The sequence below is a fragment of the Geospiza fortis genome, unplaced genomic scaffold (genome assembly GCF_000277835.1).
Source record: "Geospiza fortis unplaced genomic scaffold, GeoFor_1.0 scaffold54, whole genome shotgun sequence".
Lineage (NCBI taxonomy): Eukaryota > Metazoa > Chordata > Aves > Passeriformes > Thraupidae > Geospiza > Geospiza fortis.
Genome location: NW_005054301.1, coordinates 14,469,966 through 14,491,159, shown reverse-complemented (window position 1 = coordinate 14,491,159; position 21,194 = coordinate 14,469,966). Strand labels below are relative to the sequence as shown.

Here is a 21,194-nt window from a genome sequence, read left to right as displayed (position 1 = left end):
CATACTACAGTAACGTGTCCTCACAGACCAGCTTACTTTGAGACACAGCAATTCAAGTTGCAGTAAAACTAAGGATGTCTGTGCTTTTGCTAGAGTAGAAGTTAGTGCCCACAAAGTACAGCCACTTTGTCTTATTACTTTACAGAACTCAAAGCAATATTTTTTTTCAAATACTGGATTAAAAAGCAGTTTTACATAGATATGTTTCAGTATCAGACCTCAGATTAATTTTCCCATGATCCTTACTGACACTGCTGGCTGCTAACTTAGACATTTTAAATTATCCTCTTGTTTAATTACCCTACTGTTGCACTTTGTATTTACTATGATCACATACTTATTAAAAATGTTGCCTGAACATGCTGTTTTAGAAGAGTCTTTCTGAACATGAAAATAACTCTGATTGATAGAAGACATGCTGCACAGTAATTATGTTAATAACTGCCAGTCTGCAGGGAGATAAGATTAACATGCTGGTTTGGGCACTGAATGCAAGCAAGCATCTGAAAAAATGTGCAACTTACCGAGATATGATTATACCATTGACTTGAAGGAATTTAAACAGCTCTTGTGCCTTTTCACGGTCCCGTGATTTCTCCTTGGCTGTCAATGTGTCATAAGGTACCAGTAAAGGATGACTACCTCCACCTTTAGTAAGTTGAAAGAACTGTAAGTTTTTCTACTCTAAGATTTATGCTGCTTCATGCACAAGAGGAACTATTCATTTTTTATTGTCTTACACTGTCATCTTTCAGATCATTACTTTTCCCTCATTCTCCTTGTCTTTTTTGGTGTGGTTTGCAGGATTGTGGCTTACCTTTGCTTTCCAACTCCATTTTCTTCTTTTTGGCCCATATATTATGGTAGTTTTCTGCCATTACCTCAACCATTCCCTACATTAGCATCAGAAAAAACAATATGTAAGATTTGGTGATGATTAAAAATTCTGTAACTCTACATAGTTACACAGTCCTAAGTCTACACTCTTGTGATAAAGAAACATCATAGTTAAGTGGAATTTCTATATTGATCTGTTCTTTGAAGTCAGCACAAGCATAGGATATATATATTATAACATGCTATCGACAGCTCCTTCCCTAGCTTCATGTTTAATATTTTCTGGGAACTCAGGAAGCACCAATGGCATGAACCGTGGAAATTTCATCTTTCACTATGTAAATAGCATGCACCCTTTCTACAACAGTTTATCATAGCTACAGTCACAAATACACTCATAAAACCAAACAAAATTCAACTCATTAATAATAATGAAACTAAACACATCCATTCCTTTCAGCATAATATATGTAAAACACAAATACGAACCTGAAGCTCCCTAGAAAGTGCCACATTAGAGAGATCAAGTGGTGTTGGGCTATACCCATTTCCCTGTGCGGGGAAAAGAAAGTTATTCTCAGATAAAAAAATTTCAGATAAAAGAACCAAATATTCAATTACAACATCTCTGTAACTGACTTGATTAGAATAACACCATTCCCAGTTTTATACTTTCTTGTAGAAATTGGTCACCTATTTTGCAATGTACTGAAGGCGCTGGATGATCAAGGGAATGGGTTTGCTAGTGTGGAAGCATGCAGGTTGCTGCAGATACTTAGATCTCTCTATTCACAGTAGGTGGCAAGCTGTAAAGAACTAAGCTTTTAGCCTAAGAGGAAACCAACCATAAGACACACAAGATGTGCCTTCAAAACATGACAGAACCATGTGGGAACAGCCTGAGTGAGCCCTGTGCCAAGGATGAGACAGTACAAAAAAAGGATAATTTATTTTCTTGAGGAAATGAAAGACTAAGAAATACTAGATGTGTAATATATGAACACAATCTTCAACTGGTTTAAGTGAGAAAGCTCCAGTTCAAAAACCTGTCGGAGGTGCATGTAAATGTGAACGGTTACATATAAATCAGTGATTTCAAATGTGTAGTCATGTTAATTATGTGCTGAAAACCTCTACTCTGTCATGTCTTTGTCATGCATCTTCTTGGCCAAGAAGGCCCAACTGCAGAACAAGTTCAACTGGCTGGAAGCAGAGATTCCAGAAACAGCAGAATTTCCTGTAAGGGAGTGAGATTTGCTGAAGAGATAAGAAATACTGAAGTATTATGTTGTAATGAGTGCTCAGGGGCCCCTTTTGGTTGGAGCAAATAGTGGGCCTGGAGAAGGAACCCAACACAGGCTTAAGGTGCCAGGTGCTGATGCTCACAGGATCAGTGCTGGTGCAAGTGTACATAAGGAATTAGCTTGTGACACAGTTTTGCACACTCCATCCAGGACTTGTGTCCAATGCACTGCTCCTTAACTCTCACTATATTTATGTACAAATGTGTGTAATTCACCTTGAGGGATACAATAACAATTCCCCAACATTCGTCATAATTTTAAACAGCTTTCCTCCTCCAAGACATATTGACCAGCAGTCTCAACATGTGATTATAAAAATCTACAAACGAAAAAAATAATCTATCGTCACCTGAAAATTTTGCCTGTAGATTAAAAAAAAACCTGTATCAAATGTGAAATCTAGTTTGTCAGTCATAATTATAATCTTAACAAAAGCCCATGTTAGGCTCTTCTGTTTGACCAAACAAAAAAAATTGCTATATTTATTTTTTTATTAGTTTAAAGACTTTAAATGCTTTGTCTGTTTTCTTTGAATGACTATATTAAAAAGCTTTTAAGTTCTTCTAATAAAATTAATATCTATGGTCTCTTATAGCCTCATTGTCTTAAAAGCTTTTTGGAATCCCCTCTTTAGTGTGGCACAGTGTTTATTATAGTGACATGACTTCCAATCTTAGAACTCTACCATTAAAAGTTTCTTTTCACTAAAAGAAATATAAAATTGACATAATTGTTTATAATTTATTGGTAAATTAACTAACAGACCTTTTGTTTTCTGAAATCAAGGTGTTCTACCTTACCTGACTACATTGAGATATGCTGCGAAGTTTTTCATTTTCACGCTGATGTATCATTGCTTCTCCTCCCTCCCTGGTCCTTTCTAGGCTCCATCCCAAGGCCAACATGGTTTTCAGTGATTCTCTGGCAGGCCAACGATAAATTTCCTTTTCCTTTGAAGAAATAATGCAAAATTTTTTCTGTATTTAGTAAGTAGCAAAAGCATAATAAAAATACTCTGTCCTTCTCCACTAAGTGCCACGTACCACAAAATTATAGAAAATTTGTATATTGAATGAGAACACAAAATATAGTTCTTTTTACACGAGAGAAAAGTTTTGAAATACCTACAATAAAAAAAATATTCTTAGTGGCATTAATTGCTGGGATAAGTGTTAGAAACTAACAGCACCGCAATGAGCCCTGGAGCAATAATGTAGATTGGACCTGGAAACTTATTCATTAATTCCACCAGCACAAAATAATAAAAGAAATGATGGTACTTGTGAGTGCTAAAAATTAGTTAAACAAGTATGCATTTTCAAATGCATCAAGCACTCAAGACCTTTTTTTAGTCTTCCTTTATTTATATCCACTCACAGATACAGAAGGTTACTGAACTACACACATCTTCATATAAACACAGTTACCAATCAAAAAATAGGCAACAGCCTATATTCCAACACTCGTTTGAAAAGTAAAAGTGTTAGAAAGTCTGAAAATATGTGGCAAAATTCTGAATATGCTATACTAAGAGTTTTCAAATCAATTAAATAACAGTATTTCAGGTTGTATCATAAACCAGTTGCTCAAAATGATAGCTTTTAGGGATAGACCTGATTTTTATGTTGAAAAATTCTAATTTCAGACAATTCAGAAATTTCTTCTTGAACTGCTTAAATAGCAACCAACAATTCTTTGGCTCCTCTCCAAAGATTTCAAAGCAATTTATAAACTTTAGGAAACTCAACCTCTTTAATCCCTCTTGATTCTTGTCATGTCTATTTTCTGAACAGGAAATATGTGTTGAAGAGAGACATATGTAATTGACTTGTGTCTCCCAGTGAATCATTACAAAAATAAGTAACAGAATTCAAATTTGCTTCACTGTTCTGACAGCTAGAAGACATTTGTGCCTAGTCAAGAAATTCAAAATACTTTAAATGTTTTTCCGCATTTTCAACTGAATCATCTCCTACACACTTTTTACATTTTTCTACCATCTTTCTGGAAGACAAAATTGCCTTCATATATGTTAAATTACATTTCATTAAGGTCCAGGAGTTTCTGCCAGTTATTCCTCATCCATGAGAGCCTGAAAAAACTGTGCTACTGACGCTTCTGAATTCAAATTTGCCCAGGCCTATGAAGAAACAATTAACATCATGCCTAATGGAAGTAAATTACACAAGATTCAGTGTAAGATTAACTGAAATATCACTTCAGCATAAAGTTGTACCTATTAACTGTAAGAATTCTTCTTGATTCCTCTACCAGACATTTAATAGAATATATTTGAAATGGATTTTTAAAAGCACACAAATCAATCTACTTCATATTGATGCAGCTGAAATTTCCTCTATTACCTTTTCAGCTAAGGTTTTGAAAGGCCTTATTAATGGATGAGTCTTCATATTTTCATCCAGTGAAACACCATACTTCCATCCACTGTTAGTCTGAAAAAGAGAAAAAAAACAACTGCAAACCCCAGTGAAATAAGATGAGAACAACACTGATGAGTGAGAGCAAAGTAAGGAGTTTCCTTTGTCACATCAAGCTGCTAACCCACTCCAAGAGCTGCTCAGTGCCACAGGGGAGGATCTTTGGACATGCAGGAACAAGACATGACTGAGACAGAAGGGAGACATCTGTGAGCAGTGGGTCTCACCATACCAGTCCTGAGCCCAGCTTAGACTGGCCCCTTTCAAGTGGATTCGTGCATTGAGACAGCACTGACTGTCCCAAAATACGATAAATGTACTGTCCCAGTTCTCTGGGAGGCCAAAGTCAGAAACACAGAGAAGAATATGTAACATTACCAGATCAAGAACTGAAGAATGTAATGAATCCTTTACCTTAAATCAAAGTAACTGAAATTCATGGTTTGAAATTATTCTGTATATATTTACATATGCATGTGTACCTTCCTCTACAAATTTGCATACATAGGCCCTCCCAAACAAGAGAATTGTTTTATACAACTCTTCCATAAAATTGCTATTCATTTGTTATTAATTATTATAATAAATTATTGAAGAATTCATTGTCTTTTCTTGTAGCTTTCTAGAAATAACAAAACAGAAACACAACATAGTGACAGAGGCTTAGGAAAATTATTTCCTAATTCAATACATAACAGGGTTCTTAAAGCTAAAAAGAAAGAAAATTTACAACTACTTATCTGAAATAAAAAATTACATTAGGCTGTACTTTCTTAGATCATAGAGCTGCTGCAGTAAAACTGAATCTCCGACTCCCAGTCAAAAAGCACCATTACCAGGCAAAGTGATGCCTAAACAACTGTATATCCCCACCTAAACTTTTTTTAAAAACCCCAAAGAACAAAAAAACCCCACCAAACCCTTAAAGAAACAAAAAACCCCCTGCAAAGCCAAACCGAATTCCCTCTTTTTCAGTCCCCTCAAGTCTCTCCTAATAAATTCTTTGAAAAAGTAACTAATTGCAATGTATTTTCCTAAGCAGGAGATTTCTTCCAAATATCCCAAAATAAATATGTAGACATCCATAAAATCTGAACAGTTAAACTGTCCAGTTCCAATTTCAATATTCACCCTAGGAATTATTTACTAGTCCTGGACAGCTGCCAGTCTTAAAATAACTCCTACCTTTTCAAAGGCCCATTTATCGTGGGAATGTTCAGCATACTTGCTTACAATATACTCCAGCTTCTCAGGAAGTACAAGGCTGTAAGCAGAGAGGGCTGTGGTCATTCAATCATAAGTTACTGCAGTCTGATTTATGAAAAAAATGTCAGCAAAAGATAGCACCAATCAAAAATGCTTCACCGTCAAATGAAGGCAAAGCATTTGGCACAGTAATTCCCTGTTCTTTAAAAGAAATGCCACAAAAAAGGTGTAGCTATAACGGCGTTTGCAAAGAACCTTTAAGTACATAACAGTCACATTTTCTAGAAGCTGAAATTGCAACGAAACAAAAACCTGCATAATCCACAGGTAAATTTGTTGCTAATTCTTAATAAAGAATAATTTTAACATGGATGTTTCACAATGCATAATGATGGAAGTGTAAGACTTTGATAGCAAGACTGAGCTATTGATCCTCAATTCTTGAATACAAAATCTGCATTTTAAAAGCAAAAAATTACTAGGAAAGTCAAATCTCTATTTAATCATTCTATGTGATCTGCCTATTTTTCCATAATATGTTTCTAAAGATCAATTCTCAAAATTAAGGGAAGACTTTATAAAAAATTGGGCTACAGACCAATTGAATCACCAGATTTTTGTGACCTTGTACAAATTGTCATAAGCACATGCAAAATAATGATGGTTTCTAATTTATCTATCCCAAACATTTGAACTTTTACACAACAGGTGCATAATAAATATAGAATTTATTATTTCCTCTGTAGATATAAAATGGAAATATTTAACATCTTTTCAGGGCTGAGAAGAATAAGGTTTATGTCTGGTAAACAGGACAGGTTTCAGTGAAATATTTAGCAGGAGGAAGCAAAAATCCCTGTACTACTTCTGAAAGTCCTAATACCACTAACATGTCAGTCACCAGCCAACTCTCCCTACAGAAGATAAAAATGTTAATAAGGAATAGTATCAAAATATTTAAAGGATGCAAACCTCTACGAATTACATGACTCACTTGGATGTGCTGACAGGTTTGGGATCAAAATTTCCTTCTGGATCCACCGAAGTCTGCTTTTCCAAAGTTGACATAATTCGTGTATCTAAATAATCTGGGGGCAAGGCACCTGCTATAGCACTTAGACAAGGCAAAGCCATTCGAAAGAGCTCTGGATCATACTTCTGCAGGAGAGATAGGAACTGGTTGGAAAACCCAACAGAAAAACATGCAAAATGTTAGTGAAATCCAAGCAGCCATAGACGCGAACAAATATTAGAAGATGCAAACAAACAGTAAGTCACATTTAAAATTCAAACATAGAGCAAAATTATTGTAGCATGACATGCATTTTCCATTATATCAACATGATATATTCTTAAAACTACTCAGATTGACATAAGAGTGTGGTGACATTTTGTATGTGTATGCAATGGGAGTTCAACTCGAGCTTTCTTCAGGCCATGAAGGCCTGTACAGGGAGGATGAAGGCTTGTCTGAGCAGTTACAGAGCATGATAATCTGTAAAACCCTGCCTTAGTTCTCAAATTACTAATTCTTGCAGAATTAGCAGAGGCCATCACCATTTTGCCTTCTTTTCACCCTGCACTTTTGCATTTTAAAATATGCTCATTAAAGGAAATTTTGATTTATTGTAGCAAATTGATTTCATTATTTTTAATAACATCAAACCTGTAAATAGCTTAGAGCAAAAAAGAATGGTAGAGAATACTATAGGTCAACAGATCAGATTTACACAACTCTCATTAACCACCATTGGGCTAACAACCATTTACAGAAAAATAAAAATGTTGTTATAGAGAGACACTAGTATTGACAGAAACATATAATGTTACTTTATCTGTTAAAATCTAAGATTCACTAATTGGAAAAATTTGATTGCATCAGGCACTCCTGACACTCTTCACACTTGTGAAAGCACTAAGAGAGGTGTAAAAGTTACTAAAATCAAAAAAAGTTTAAAAAGCCATTTCAGAATAATGCAGAGACCATTTTTATTCCATATTATAAATAAGAATGCCTAGAGGTGCAATCATCTAAATCTTTAGCTTAGAAAGAGAACATAAATTCAGTGAGACACAATTAACATGATTTTTTATTGTCCTAAAGCAAAAACTGATTTTTCATTGGGCTAAATTTTGATCCCAAGCAAGCAGAAAAAGTGTTTACTCAGGAAGACATTTCTTGTATTAGAAATGCAACTTTTTCTTACTGAGAGAAAAACTGAGTAAGATTAAAAGTCCCAATATCACATTTTGCAAAAATGGAAAAGTGCTTATTTCATAATATATTGCATCATATCTCTTCAGCTGGGCAATAGCTGGAAAACTAAAGAAATACAAATATATATTTGAAGACAGGCAATGTAAATTTATTCTGCATATACTGAAAATTTGATAAGCATGTATATATATTTATTAGAATTAATTTTTTGTCAGTAAAAAGTAATTTGAAATATTTAGTAGAGCCAAGATAGGAGAGCAGACAACACTGACATGTTAGTGCAGGGAGAGCTAAACATTACGTATGCGTGTGTGTGTGTATATACATATATATATATATATACACACACACACACACACATATGTATCTCCTCATTAGTGGTGTAAAACTTACGAGTATATCAAGCAAAGATGTGAAATTTCATTGTCTTGGAGAGAATCTTTCAAGATTCAGTGTTCAATTTTTCACTTCATCAAAAGCATTCATTACTGTACCTCCCATATTAGATGAAACAACCATTAAAACAGGAACTTTCTCATCTAGGCACAGCAAATTATCAATGTAATGCTTTTATACCCACCCCATAATGTAATGTGAATTGCAGCCATTACCTTATGGGACAAGGAATCAAATATTCCCCAGAAAAGTTTTTCAGTTAAATGTAGCTCCTCTTCTGCTGCAATTCCATAGCTTCCCATTCCTGAAGGCAGACAGTAATATTTCCAGCACTGCTCATAGTGATTTGTCAGAAGCTAGATTTTCAAGAAATAAAAATGCTTGTGAAACATTGCTGTTTAACAAAATAAAACACTGCTATGCTAAACAGTTACAGGAGTAGTATTATTCATGTCTGTCTCTTCATTTCCAATAGATCAGAATAACGGTCTTTTTTCTTCTTTTTCTTTTTGGAAAAGCAGCAAAAGCAGCAGAGCCAATATTGTGAAAGTATAAAGCCTGTATTATCTCCAGCTCCGGCTGTGGGATTCTCAATGATTACAGGGAGTAGTAAACTTTCAGAATTGTCACCATGTGAGTACAGACTAGCTCACAGGACAAAAACACAGACAATGAAATGGGTATAAGGCCAGTCATGTAGGTTCTCATGAAAAGTTTTACAAATTCACATTGATTTAACTCCTGTCATTTGTAGTTGCTTTAGTGTTACTCAAAACACTGCAAAAGACACCTGTGGTACACCCTCTCGGCTCAGCTCTGGAAAAATTGACAGGAAAAAACTATCATACAGGAAATCTGTACAGTTAAAGAGCTAGTATAGATGATTATTTATATGCACTTTCCATGTAATTTCAAATTTCTACCAGTTTCTTCTGTAGAACTAAAAATTCTTATCCCATGGAAATTTTAAAAATCACATTTAGTATCAGATTAGAATCTTGACTTTTTTTAATTGCAATTCTGTGTAAGAAAGGAAAATAATAGTTAAAAGCCAGACCAAACACTCCCTCTACACCACACTTTCAATCAAAAATTAATGATGCTCCAGAGTATGTTTGTGAATATGGCAGCTCTACTTTAAAATATGATAAAATTTCAATTCTTTCAGAAAAAGATGCAGACCATAGATCAGGCTCTTTTATCCCAAAAAAGGTGAAACAAACCCGACAGAATAGTTCTAAATAAGATTCATTTACCATCTAACAATTGTAATTCTATTTTTACAGAACAAAAGGAAAAGAAAACAAAAGAAAAACTAGATAAAACTAGATAAAGCTTCAGATTACTCAAAAATAAAAGTGAATTTTCTTCCCTGCATCTTGTCTCTTAGATTTCACTCAAAATTCATTCCTGGACCATGGATCCCACCAAGAGTTATTATAGTTCATATAGCAGAAGAAGAAATCTCAAGATAACACTGACATTTAAATTGGTACATTGAAATACTCTTTTGCTGAAGCAGCAGGAAAGTCAACAGCTCACTATACAAAATATCATAATCACCTTACTCTTTGCATGAGGCATGTTTTCAAAAATTTTGCAAACATTACATTTAATTTGAAAGACTACAAAACAATAACATTATTTTCAATTCAGAAGTAATTTTACATTGCTTTAACCTTCCCATTCTGCTTTTAAAAACAAGACAACAACATTTTCTTTTGAAGTTTTATGCTGGATGCATGTACAGAAAATAAAGTATTTACCTTGAGAGGCATTTTACAGTATTCATTTAGCAGGGGCACATCAAAAACCAGCCTTCTCAACAGCTGTTGTAGCATAGAGGGACGCAAATGACTGTAATTTTAAAAAATAGATGTTATCGGCACAGTTCATACAGTTCAATGCAAATGAAATAAAAATTGAAGTCAATTTACATATTGGGACACAAAACACTCATTAAAAGTATTGTGAAAAACCAGTGCTAGGTGCTTAAGGAATCTCGCTATCTAAGGATATAGCACAGAAATTGTGCTACTTCTGAACCCTCTTAAGTGAACAGATAAATCTACATTTCAGTTCCTGAGATAACACTGGTCATTTATTTTATATAAGAATAAAATAGTCTTAGGTCTACACTACAGGCAAAGAAAGAAGCTGTTAAAATACCTATCCTGCACAAAAGAAATGAATTTGTACCCAGGTATCATACATACTGGCAAATAGCAAGCAGGCATTCCTCAATAGCATCTCTTTGAGCTTTTGTGAGGGACCGTCCCTTGGATAACCGATATATGGTGTGAAGCATGGAGTCAACCAGAGAGGCATGATGCTCTGTTCCAGAAAAGAGGGGAGCACACCTCTTGAGTAGTGGAAACACAGCTGAGCAAATGTATCTATTTAGGGCGAGAGCTGCCTCTGTGGTGCTTAAAGAAACCTGCATGAAGGAGCAAATGAGCATTAGTGCCACACTGGATAAAGGTCACTAAATATGAAGGCTATAAAACATAAAAAAATGTAATAGTCCTTAAGTCTCCTGGGTGGCTGGGTGCTGATGATGTTTCCAGTGTATACATGAGGACTAAAGTAATTTCTTTTTCAGCTGGAGAAAATTCAAGCCACCCATTTATGTTCCATCTCTTGCACCCCTGCACCCTGAACAAATAGCAGCAGAAATGAATATGTAGCCTCTATTTTGAAACAAGTTAGAAAACCCCACTAAGCTTTAAATAAGACTCAGCATCTCAATTTCTTCACATACCTGGATTTTCACTGTAATTATTGAAAACAAACATGAAATAAACACAATCATCAGGCCTATTGCAGTATACTCAATGTACTTATTGAATTACTGTAAAGCCTGTATCAAAAGATTTTAAACTACTTTTACACTTTGTACACTGAATGCTTAAATCAGACTTATACACTATAAATTAATAGTGAATTAATATTGATTTTCTTTTATAGTGAGCCTACAATGCCTTTTTTTAAAGGTTGTTTTGACTTGAAATTCCAGTTTCCTTACACTTACAGAGCCACTAGATCCAGCCATTTCATCTAAACTCAATAGTGAAATACGTACTGTATCCAAAGAGGCAGAAGCTCTTAAATCTGGTAAAAATCCAACTTCCAGTAGGTGAAGGAGGAAGCTTTGGTCCTTAATACCATAGACACGGTCCAAGAAGAGTACCATGGGTGCTTTATGATCAGGACAGAAACTGGCAGACATGTCTGGCTCATTTACTGTGCCATCTACACAAACATACAATGCAATTTTAATAGTAGATAACCAATAAAACAAGAAACACCAAGGCAATGAAACCCATCACAACTACATTTAATATGTAAAATCACATACTCAAAGAAAACTACATTCTTCAGTTTTGTTCTATGCTGGAAAATAATCATCTAGAACAGAAAGTTTTTATTCTTTAGAAACCCCTATTATTTTGCAATTTAATTATCTTTCACTCTTAAATGACAGCTTTGAAATAATCGTAAAATATTCTACAGATGGCTGGATAATGTGGAAATACAAAGGGACTGAGCCAAGCTTAAATATTTTACCTAAGGAGATAATGTCTCTAAAGCCACTGCTTTAGAAACAAAATACTGGCCCATTGGTGTGATCCTTTAAAGTATTTATGTTCTTACATTCTCTGCTCTACAGGAGCAAATATCTGTGCCACTGGAGCAGCTCTAATTGATGCAGATCTAATAAAAATTTGAACAGTTCTCTGCTTACATTCAACTAACAAAACTGCTCTGTTTTTCATTTGAAGACTAATGTGGCAAAAGACTTTCATAAAAAATAAATGGTCTAATAAAAGTATGAAGTTACCTTTGTTAACTGTGGACAACTTTAGTGGTATACTTATAATCCCCACCAAATCCTCAGTTGGCACTAGGGATCGAAGAATTGACCTGATTCGGATGGCTTCCCCTTTTCCACTTTGAATAAGCTGTTAGAAAAATTTATCAGTTAACAAATATAGTATTGAGGACATAAGAAAGTTTTCCTCAAAATATTTGTATTAATATGATTTTTTTCAAACACCAGAAGAAAATGCACAGAAATTCAATTTATCCAAGAATAAATGAAGTTGCCAAATTCAGGTGTTCCTATGTTTGTATCTGGTCTTTTATATATATATATATATACATAAATGATTTTATAATATTATGGATTCCCAATAAGGCACAAACCTCCATCTTGTTAAGATTCCTAAACCAACCAGATATGGTGATAAAACCAAAACTTATGAAGTGTCCATGTTACCTAGAGATCCCATGGTGACAAGTTTTGAGCTTGCTTTTTTACACTACAAATGTATGCAGACTTGTGTGACATGTCCATGCATTTTTCTAGTATTTCTATGCTGTAAAAATCTTCAAAAGGCATTTACAACGAGATGAGCAATTCCTTTCAACTTCTAGCAGAAATTATGTATTCATAACCCGTGTCTGAAAATCTCTACCAGTAATTTTCATAACATGAAACTGCTGTGTCTGGCAGTAGAGAGTCACATATAGCTAATAAACTTAATAGCTTTTGTAAGTGTAAGTAGGGAGGCTGCAAGCCAAACTTCTCACTCTTATTGTATTGAGATAAATAGAGGATTTTAAACTACTAAAGAATTTTAAGCACCAACAAGCAACAATCAGTCTAATTCAAACCAAGTCTTGCATGTGGCTGTACAGGTGTTAAAGTTGAAACAGTTATTTTACATATTTTTCCATATATTCACGAGGTGTGGGCACCATATTTCATCAATGCACACAAAAAGCAGCCCTCTATCACATTCTTATAAAAATTATTTTATGACTTTTTAGAGAATAATAAAGGGTCAATTTCAGAAGTTATTACACTGGTCACTTGATTGTGCAATGCTTGTAGTTCATATTTGCTTTGATTTCATAGTCATGTAAAAATTACCAAAATTTTAGATAAATAAAAAAGCATAAAGGAATCAAAAGACCATGGTTCTTTATAAACAGCTTGCAGCTTGTGTCTACTTAGATACAGCAAGAAACCATAAAGTCTACCTTTTGGAGGGAAGAAGGCTTTGAATAGAGAAAGGTTTAGTGAAACATGTTTACAAATTTTTTACAATTTTGTTTACAAATCTCCTTACGTTTTCTGAGCAAGTGGTAGAATGAACTTACATGCATTTCTGGTGCACAGCGTCCAAGTAAATCTATGAGAGCTGAGTAAAAGGACATGATTGCATTTCCCATGTGCACAATCTCCTCTTCATCTTCCTCCTCATCACTAAAAAGTTAAAAATAACAGTAAGCATTTTTGCTAATCTACATTTTATAGCTCTTCTCTGAAGCTAGAGACATGATCCGGAGACTATTCACCAGACATGCTCATCCCTTTGGCTCCAGACTAAAGGGTTTTTGTCCCTAGGGTAAGCATGCAGGCTAACTGTAATAGCTGACTTCACATGAGCCTTCTACCTTCCTCTTTAGCTTAACTTTAGCTGCATTCCACAGCAGTCTTCTCATTTGTTCTGTCCTTCGGGCTTTTTCTCTCTGTAACTCCTATTCCACTTTTATCTGGCTAATGCTTTATGAATACCACATGGCAACTGCTTGTGGATGTGAATCTCTAATTCTCCCTGTTTGTCTAATGCCTTACACAACAGGGTCTATTATCCACATACTGCAAGCATGATTGAACCAGCTATTAAATTGTCATTTGCCAAACAAGCATTCACATTTACTTACCCTTCTCTTTTATATGCCTGGGAAGGAAGGTCACGACTAGGATTCTCGGAGATCCTGATGGCTTCCTGCATGGCAGCCAGCAAACCATTTCCTCCTTCTCCCCTAAGGTCTGGCCCAAAACATTCTGGCCGTCGAATGAGGAGCTTGACAACAACACTTGCATTTTCCTCAACACTTTCACCTGAGGACCAAAAAACACTACACATATTTTCTCCTGAAAGGTATTAAGCCAGAAGAAAATTGCATTTTCTCCTAATTGTTGCAAAATAGAAATCAAGTCCTCATCCTAAGGCGACAGAGCAGAGATTCCCCTGCAGTCCGTGGTGCCGACTATGGTGAGGCAGCTGTGCCACTGCAGCCCGTGGAGATCCACAGGGATGCAGAGATCCACCTGCAGCCCATGGAGGAGACCTGCACTGCAGCATGAGGAGGCCTGAGAGGAGGCTGTGAACCCGTGGGAGGCCCTTGCTGGAGAAGGCTCCTGGCAGAGTCACCTGCAGACCTGCAGAGAGTGGAGCCCACACTCGTCAGGTTTCCTGGTAGGGGAACTCACACCGGAGCAGCCTGTCCTGGAAGGACTGCACCCCATGGAAAAATGCCCCACATTGCAGCAGTTTGTGGGGAATTTTTGCCTATGGGATAGACTCACATTGGAGAAGGTTGTGGAGGATTGTCTCCCATGGGAGGGACCACATGCTAGAGCGCGGGAAAGACTTTTTTCACAGAGAAGTGACAAGAATATATTGATGTGACCCCTATTCCTGGTCTTCCTGTTCCAAGGAATTCCTAACATGATTCACTACCATGGCTGCAGGTTAATCTAATCAATTATGTGATTTGCAAAAAAAAATTAAGGAAAAAAATACAGCTAACTACAAAGATTCAAAAAAAATTTACAATAATAAGCATACACCAATAGTCTTGTGTTTGTAATGAGGAGAGTATGCATTAACCTCTCTTCAGATTTAACATATTTTGATGGTTAGGAAATTGATTTAAAGGAAACCTTTTGATGGAATCTGGATGCCAAGAAATTACACTTACTGTTAGCAAAAACTGCAAATCGTAAGAATGACAAGTAACGTTCACCCTCTATTGGGTTCCATCCAATGTCTGGATACCCTTTAGCCAGCAACACTGGACAGCTCTGCAGGCCACAACCCGCCAGGTAGGTAACAACCTGCAATACAGAAGTAAGAATTTATTCGTATGCTTAGAAATATGTTTCTAAAAATAGCTATTAACCAGAATGAGAACAGTATTTTTTTCAAGATTTTTTATATTCTGAGCAATTAACCTAAGAATCTAACAACATAGCTCATTATTTTATCAGTCATAGGGGTTTTTTAATGAAAAAAGGTTAGCACTCTTTGTTTCTGAAGATACCTAATCATATGATGACACAAAAATACAATAACATGAACAAATGTGGAATGTGAAAAATAGAATAAAATCTTGTATAATCCAGATATTTTTGACAGTACATACACAACAACTGTAATACTCAACAGCTTTAAAATCAGATCAATAACCATGTATGATTTATTTGCTACAATAGCAAAATAAAGATTGCATTAAAAATTTATATAGTATAATTCCAATTTTAATGGATATGAAAACCATCACAATTTTTCAGAAGAATGATAAATATCAATGAACACTTTTAAGAGTCTGAAATAAGAAAGACTAAAAAATTTTGGTAAAACAAAAATTTCTAACACAACATTTCTTATCAAAAGGATTATCTTTCATTAAGGGAAATCTTTAAGAAATTATGATTAATTTTTTAAATTATATTAAACTGAATTTCAGAAATATATACAGAATAATTTCCTCATTCATCTAAAAGGAAATTTGCAGATAACTGTGCATTTCAAATAAAATAAATAATCATATGATTGTGCAAAGGACAACACATGAGCATGATTATAGCACTTAAAATGGGTAATGACCATGAAGAATCTTCTATGAACTTGTAAAAAAAGATACAAATTATGATTTCTTAAAATGGCAGGCAGCCAAAATAGATGGCAAAAGGGAGATAGATGAAGAGATTATATTTAGTCACCATCCAGTGTCCTAAGAGAGAAAAAGTTGTGAATTTAGGAAGAATTATATGTCAGCTGATACAGTACACAAATTGCCTCCAAAAGGCTGCAACAGTGGAAAAATGGGTTGATGTGGAAAACTTATCACAGTACTAAGTAAGGAAGTTACTCAGAGCACTCTGAGGAAAAGGTATATAATTCCAAACAGGACTTGATAGTTTTCAAGCATTTATTCAGAAGATAAAGTGAATACATACTTGTGTTCCAGTCACTAGTGTTGTATCCCAAGGATTGAAGTCAATGCCATTTAATTTTTTATTAATGACAGGACAGAGTGCACTCAGCAATTTTGCAGGTGATAGAGAATTGCTAATACTTCTCAAGAGCATATTGCCTGGTAACTATATTGCTGTGGTGTCTCACACCCTTTCCATTCATATTCTTGCCTGTCTTCCCCCAGCTATCACTGTAATATGCCCATTTATTTCAATTTCACAACTTTTCCTCTCCCACACCACGTACTAATCACAAACAGTCCCACAAGTTCCACTGTCATCTCAGGATCCTGTCATCCTGCACAGAGACTTTCCCTGTGCTAAGCTATCATTTAGGTGTTTAACTACTCTCTCCATTTATATTAAACCCTGCTTTCTGTTTTCTGCATCCCAATGCTCTGCTGGCATGTCTAACTTCCTTTAGCTGCTTTCCTCCTCTTCTGACTGTGCAGTTCCATCTCTAAATCTGTTACATTTTAACATATTTCCCAGCTCATCCTGCCTCTCCTCACATTCCTCTTTATTCCTAACCATTGCCAATGACTTGAATTCTGGATTCAGTCTCCCATTGACCCTACCCTTAAAATCCTGTTTCACCTTTCATCTTGAAATTCCTGTCCTTCAATTCTCTTAATTCTAACCTCCATGCCCACAAATCTCTATGATTTAAGCCAAAAGACCTATGTCCTTTTCTTAATATTCTCCTCTTCTCAATTTTTTCCTCCCCAAAAAACACTTCTTGATATTGAAAAGACTGTTTCATGTCTTTTTTCTTGTCATTCTTTCTCATGATAATAATAGTGAAAGGATGCAGAAGATAGAGATAAATCTCTTTTGCTCTGCCTCCCGATAAGCATGAGGCAAAATCAGGGAAAATACTGCTCAGTCAACCTTACCTTGAAACAATATGTAACTAGAGTAGGTACTTTTGAGGACAACATATTCAAAAACTACTATGATCAAGCTTGCCCTTTTAAACCCTTTCAGCACAAGTGCAGCATTTAATAAATGGGTAAATAGGTGAGAGTGGCCACCTTATCAAGATCTGGCTCCTCCAATGCAAGTGCAAGCTCATTGTTGTCCATCACAGAGGCTGCTGCCACATCGAGCGGTGTCGAACCCCTCATTGAAGGAAACGCTGCAGAAAAAAGTTAATGCATAATGATTAAAGGGAGTTTGCAGTAATCACATTCACGCAGCAGAGGGCAGCAATCACGCTGGAATCTAGAACGCAAATACAGTCACAGAACATTTTAGGGCAGTTCTTCATCCAAGAACAGAGTCAACTCTTTTTAATAATGTGGAAATGCTGAATTTTTTTTTTTCTGGCTTCACATCCATATCTGTAAGCATACTCAAACACAGTGGTTTTAAATACAGATGAAAAATAAAATCAGTATTAACAATAAAGCAAATTAGAGGAATACTATTTCCTTAGGAGACCAACATGTTAACTACATAATTCGGCACAGCCTTATCAAGTCAAGATTTTAAAACATGCCTATCTTTAGCAAAAAGAGGCATTTCAAGCTTCAATTACCTGTTTTCTTTCTTTAATATTTTCCAATTTTCTGTGGTTTTTATGGCCAAATGCACACATGAACAGCTAAATCGCTGTGCAATAACAGGCTATCTTGCCTTGAAATATCTTATTATTATAACCATCTATCCAGCTAATAAATTTTTTCCTGTGTTACAATATTTAATGCGCATGCATTAAAAAACTGAGTCAGTGTTCAAAAGAAAAATACGAAATTTACTTCAGTAGCCTAAACTGTAAAGGCAAGGAAATTTAAACTAGATGAAACAGGCAAGCACCATAAGGAATCAATTTAATCTTAGATTTCAAACCACAACTATTTTGAATGGAAAAATGTCAAACCATGTGTTTAACACTCGTTTTTTCAAGGTGTTTGAAAACACAGATTCATACTATTCTGTTCCTAATACAATTCATAGACACATTAGCATGAAACAAAAATAAAAAAAAAAGAAAAATAATTAAAGGTGAAACCACAAGGTGGTTTAAGCATGTTTCAGCCTGCTATACAAATTAGACACCAGTCTTGTGATATCACAGTTGCTCCTACTCTTGCTTTTAGGTGTTGCAGCTACATGGCATACCCAGTCCAACACTGCTGTTTTCCAGTAAGTAGCTGAGATGCTCAAACATGGCCTTTTGGTTTTGCCTGCTAATGCGGCAGAAGTAGCACAGGAACCGACAGCAGCTTGCCACCATCTTCGGAAAAGCGATCTGCTGAAGAGGAAAGTTGACAAAGCAGTGAAATATGTTAATTACCAATCTGTTCCAGTTCTTCTTCCTGCACTCCTCACAAGGAAAGTATAGTGAAGTTACCAAGGTGATAAGCAACTGATAGTTACTTTCTAACTTAAGAAAGGACCCACATTTCCTTTTAACTCTCACATTCATTAGGCCATTAAAGTGTTGAAAAATCATTTTTCAGAGAACTGTAGGTGACATACCAGTTTGAACTGAAAAGTTTTAACATTCCCACCATTCCTTCAGAGACAGTATATGCGTCAATACAGCCTCATGATTAACCATTTATTCCAAGAAGCTGGAGATCTAGCTTAAAGAATCTGCTGCCACAACCTAGAAAAATGCCCAATCTCTAAGCCACAGACTACATTTCATGATTGTTCATTCCGTCTCTTGAAGCTACAAAACTGAACAGAAAGAAATATTCATGAAGTACCTACTGTCTACATACAATTCATGAGGAGAGACATAAAATAGGTCATTTTGGGTGGCCAAGCTGCTTGATGACACAACACCAGGTTACTAATCAGTTTTCTAAGTCTGCGTTTCCTTTGCAGGATATCATGGTAATTTTTGTAAAGCATTTTTGTAGATCTGTGTTATTAAAATTTTCTAGGAAAACATTTTTAATAAAATTAGAAGGCATTGGGGATTGTCATTGTTTTGGGTTTCAGGGGTTTTTTATCACCTTTGGATACAAGTTATAGCAAAACCAGGGTGTTGTAGTACCTATAAATCAGCAAAGTAATAATAATTTCATAATTAATTGTAACTTGCCTTGAAATGCGACAGAAATACTAAAACTGGTATGTGAATACTTTGTAAAACTGCAATGGTATAGGCAGATTCAATGTATAAGCATTTAAGAGAATTATTGATTCAAGAGGCAAAGAGTGGTGCAGATGCACATAGAAGACAATCAAGTTACGAATAATTGAAAGACCAAGAAAAGATAAGCACAAGGTAGAATATTGGGCTGAAAATTGTTCCAAATACATAAGAAAGATGAATGGCCAGGCAAAAAGGTATTAGATAAGGAATACTGGGATCAGAGGAGACATCTCTTTTTGGGATGGAGGCAACAGGATAAAAACATGAGGCATGAGCAAAGAGAAGATAGAAAATATGCACGCTTCACTTCTCACTTTCTTCAAAAGTGAAAATTTTCAGTTAGGCTTCTCAAAATTTATGCCACTCTGCCTTTAAAATAACATGTATATATATATTCCAGCATGGCACAGAGAAAAGGGAGAACACAACACTGCAAGAAAAACTTTTGCTCAATTCAAGTACATGGATTTCAGCATTAAAATATAAACTGGGTTTGGTCTCTTATTATAATTTATTGGTAGTAACACTTCATTTAAGATGAAGAGGTAAATTTTCCTACCAGAGCTACACCTTCAATAAATGCAGTTAAAGTCTATATTTAATAACAAAACATTTTACTATCCTATTAAAAGAAAAATGAAACACCTAAAATATCTCAGGTTTTAAAAATCAAGGCTCAGCTACTGGGCTTCTCCGTCTAGTAAAATAAAAAATATTCTACTTTTTTCATTAATGAATACTTTAATTTGGATGAGCAAAATCTAGCTTACATGGGATATATTTTTGTTCACTTATTAAACATCCTGATATATTTTTGGGAAGGTTCAAAATGCAAAACACATAACAAATTGTGGTGAAATTACCTGAGATTTATCTCCTCCAAGCACATTTACCATCACATCCATAACAGTCTCATGCATGCCCAAGACTCTCATTAAGTTAGGATGCTGATAAAACACCTTGTTGTTCATTATATCCCTAAAATGGAAGAAAAGACAATTTGCTTTTAAACAACCCCAAAGTAATTTAAGTTGAGATTTCAGAAGTATGCATTCATTGTATTAACATAATTTAAAATTCTTAGAATTCAGCATAATACAAAAGCATCTGCGAACAAAATGTTTCACATTTCAATATGATGTCATTCCTCTAATTCTTGTAGATTCTTCATAAGAAGAATATTAACCTCGAAATTATGAGATGGCAATTCTTCATCTCTAAATTGCTCCGACCATCTGTTCTGTTTAAATTTAAAAAGAAAAATCTGTGATGATCTAAGTGGAAAAGAATATGTTTTGTTAGGTTTTAAGCTGAGAACAGAGTTCAAGAAAATGAAATCTAATCAATCATATTTCTGCAGTAACCTCTTAATTTCCTCAGATCACAAAGTAAAGACAATAAATAGACTTAGTATTTAAGTTAATCTATTATATGTATTTCATCACTATTTTCAAATTGTCAGAAGTGGCATACAGGTCCACTATGAAGGACTATTTTAACTTTTTCACTCTGCCCATCATTCTCTCAACACTTTCTAGAATCTGCAGTATATTGGTTTCATAATCCAGAATACAATTTATGTGTTTCAAAATAATCCAATCCAAAATAATTTCTAACATTTTAGGAC

The 21,194-nt window shown here is 35.1% G+C and overlaps 1 protein-coding gene across 1 annotated transcript in view; it reads right to left on the bottom strand.

Moving 5' to 3' along the window:
* RYR3 (ryanodine receptor 3) overlaps positions 1-21,194 on the bottom strand; it is a 194,011-nt gene that overhangs the window by 65,895 nt on the left and 106,922 nt on the right. Inside the window, exons 40-57 of the mRNA XM_005417515.3 lie at positions 20,431-20,545; positions 18,580-18,709; positions 17,490-17,593; positions 15,177-15,312; positions 14,133-14,313; positions 13,566-13,671; positions 12,241-12,361; positions 11,482-11,651; positions 10,616-10,836; positions 10,166-10,256; positions 8,615-8,755; positions 6,780-6,943; positions 5,765-5,843; positions 4,505-4,594; positions 2,942-3,091; positions 1,327-1,389; positions 818-893; positions 525-648 (exon numbers count right to left, since the gene is read on the bottom strand). Coding sequence (XP_005417572.1) covers positions 525-648; positions 818-893; positions 1,327-1,389; positions 2,942-3,091; positions 4,505-4,594; positions 5,765-5,843; positions 6,780-6,943; positions 8,615-8,755; positions 10,166-10,256; positions 10,616-10,836; positions 11,482-11,651; positions 12,241-12,361; positions 13,566-13,671; positions 14,133-14,313; positions 15,177-15,312; positions 17,490-17,593; positions 18,580-18,709; positions 20,431-20,545 — 2,262 coding nt within the window. The remainder of the gene's footprint in view (positions 1-524; positions 649-817; positions 894-1,326; positions 1,390-2,941; positions 3,092-4,504; positions 4,595-5,764; positions 5,844-6,779; positions 6,944-8,614; positions 8,756-10,165; positions 10,257-10,615; positions 10,837-11,481; positions 11,652-12,240; positions 12,362-13,565; positions 13,672-14,132; positions 14,314-15,176; positions 15,313-17,489; positions 17,594-18,579; positions 18,710-20,430; positions 20,546-21,194) is intronic.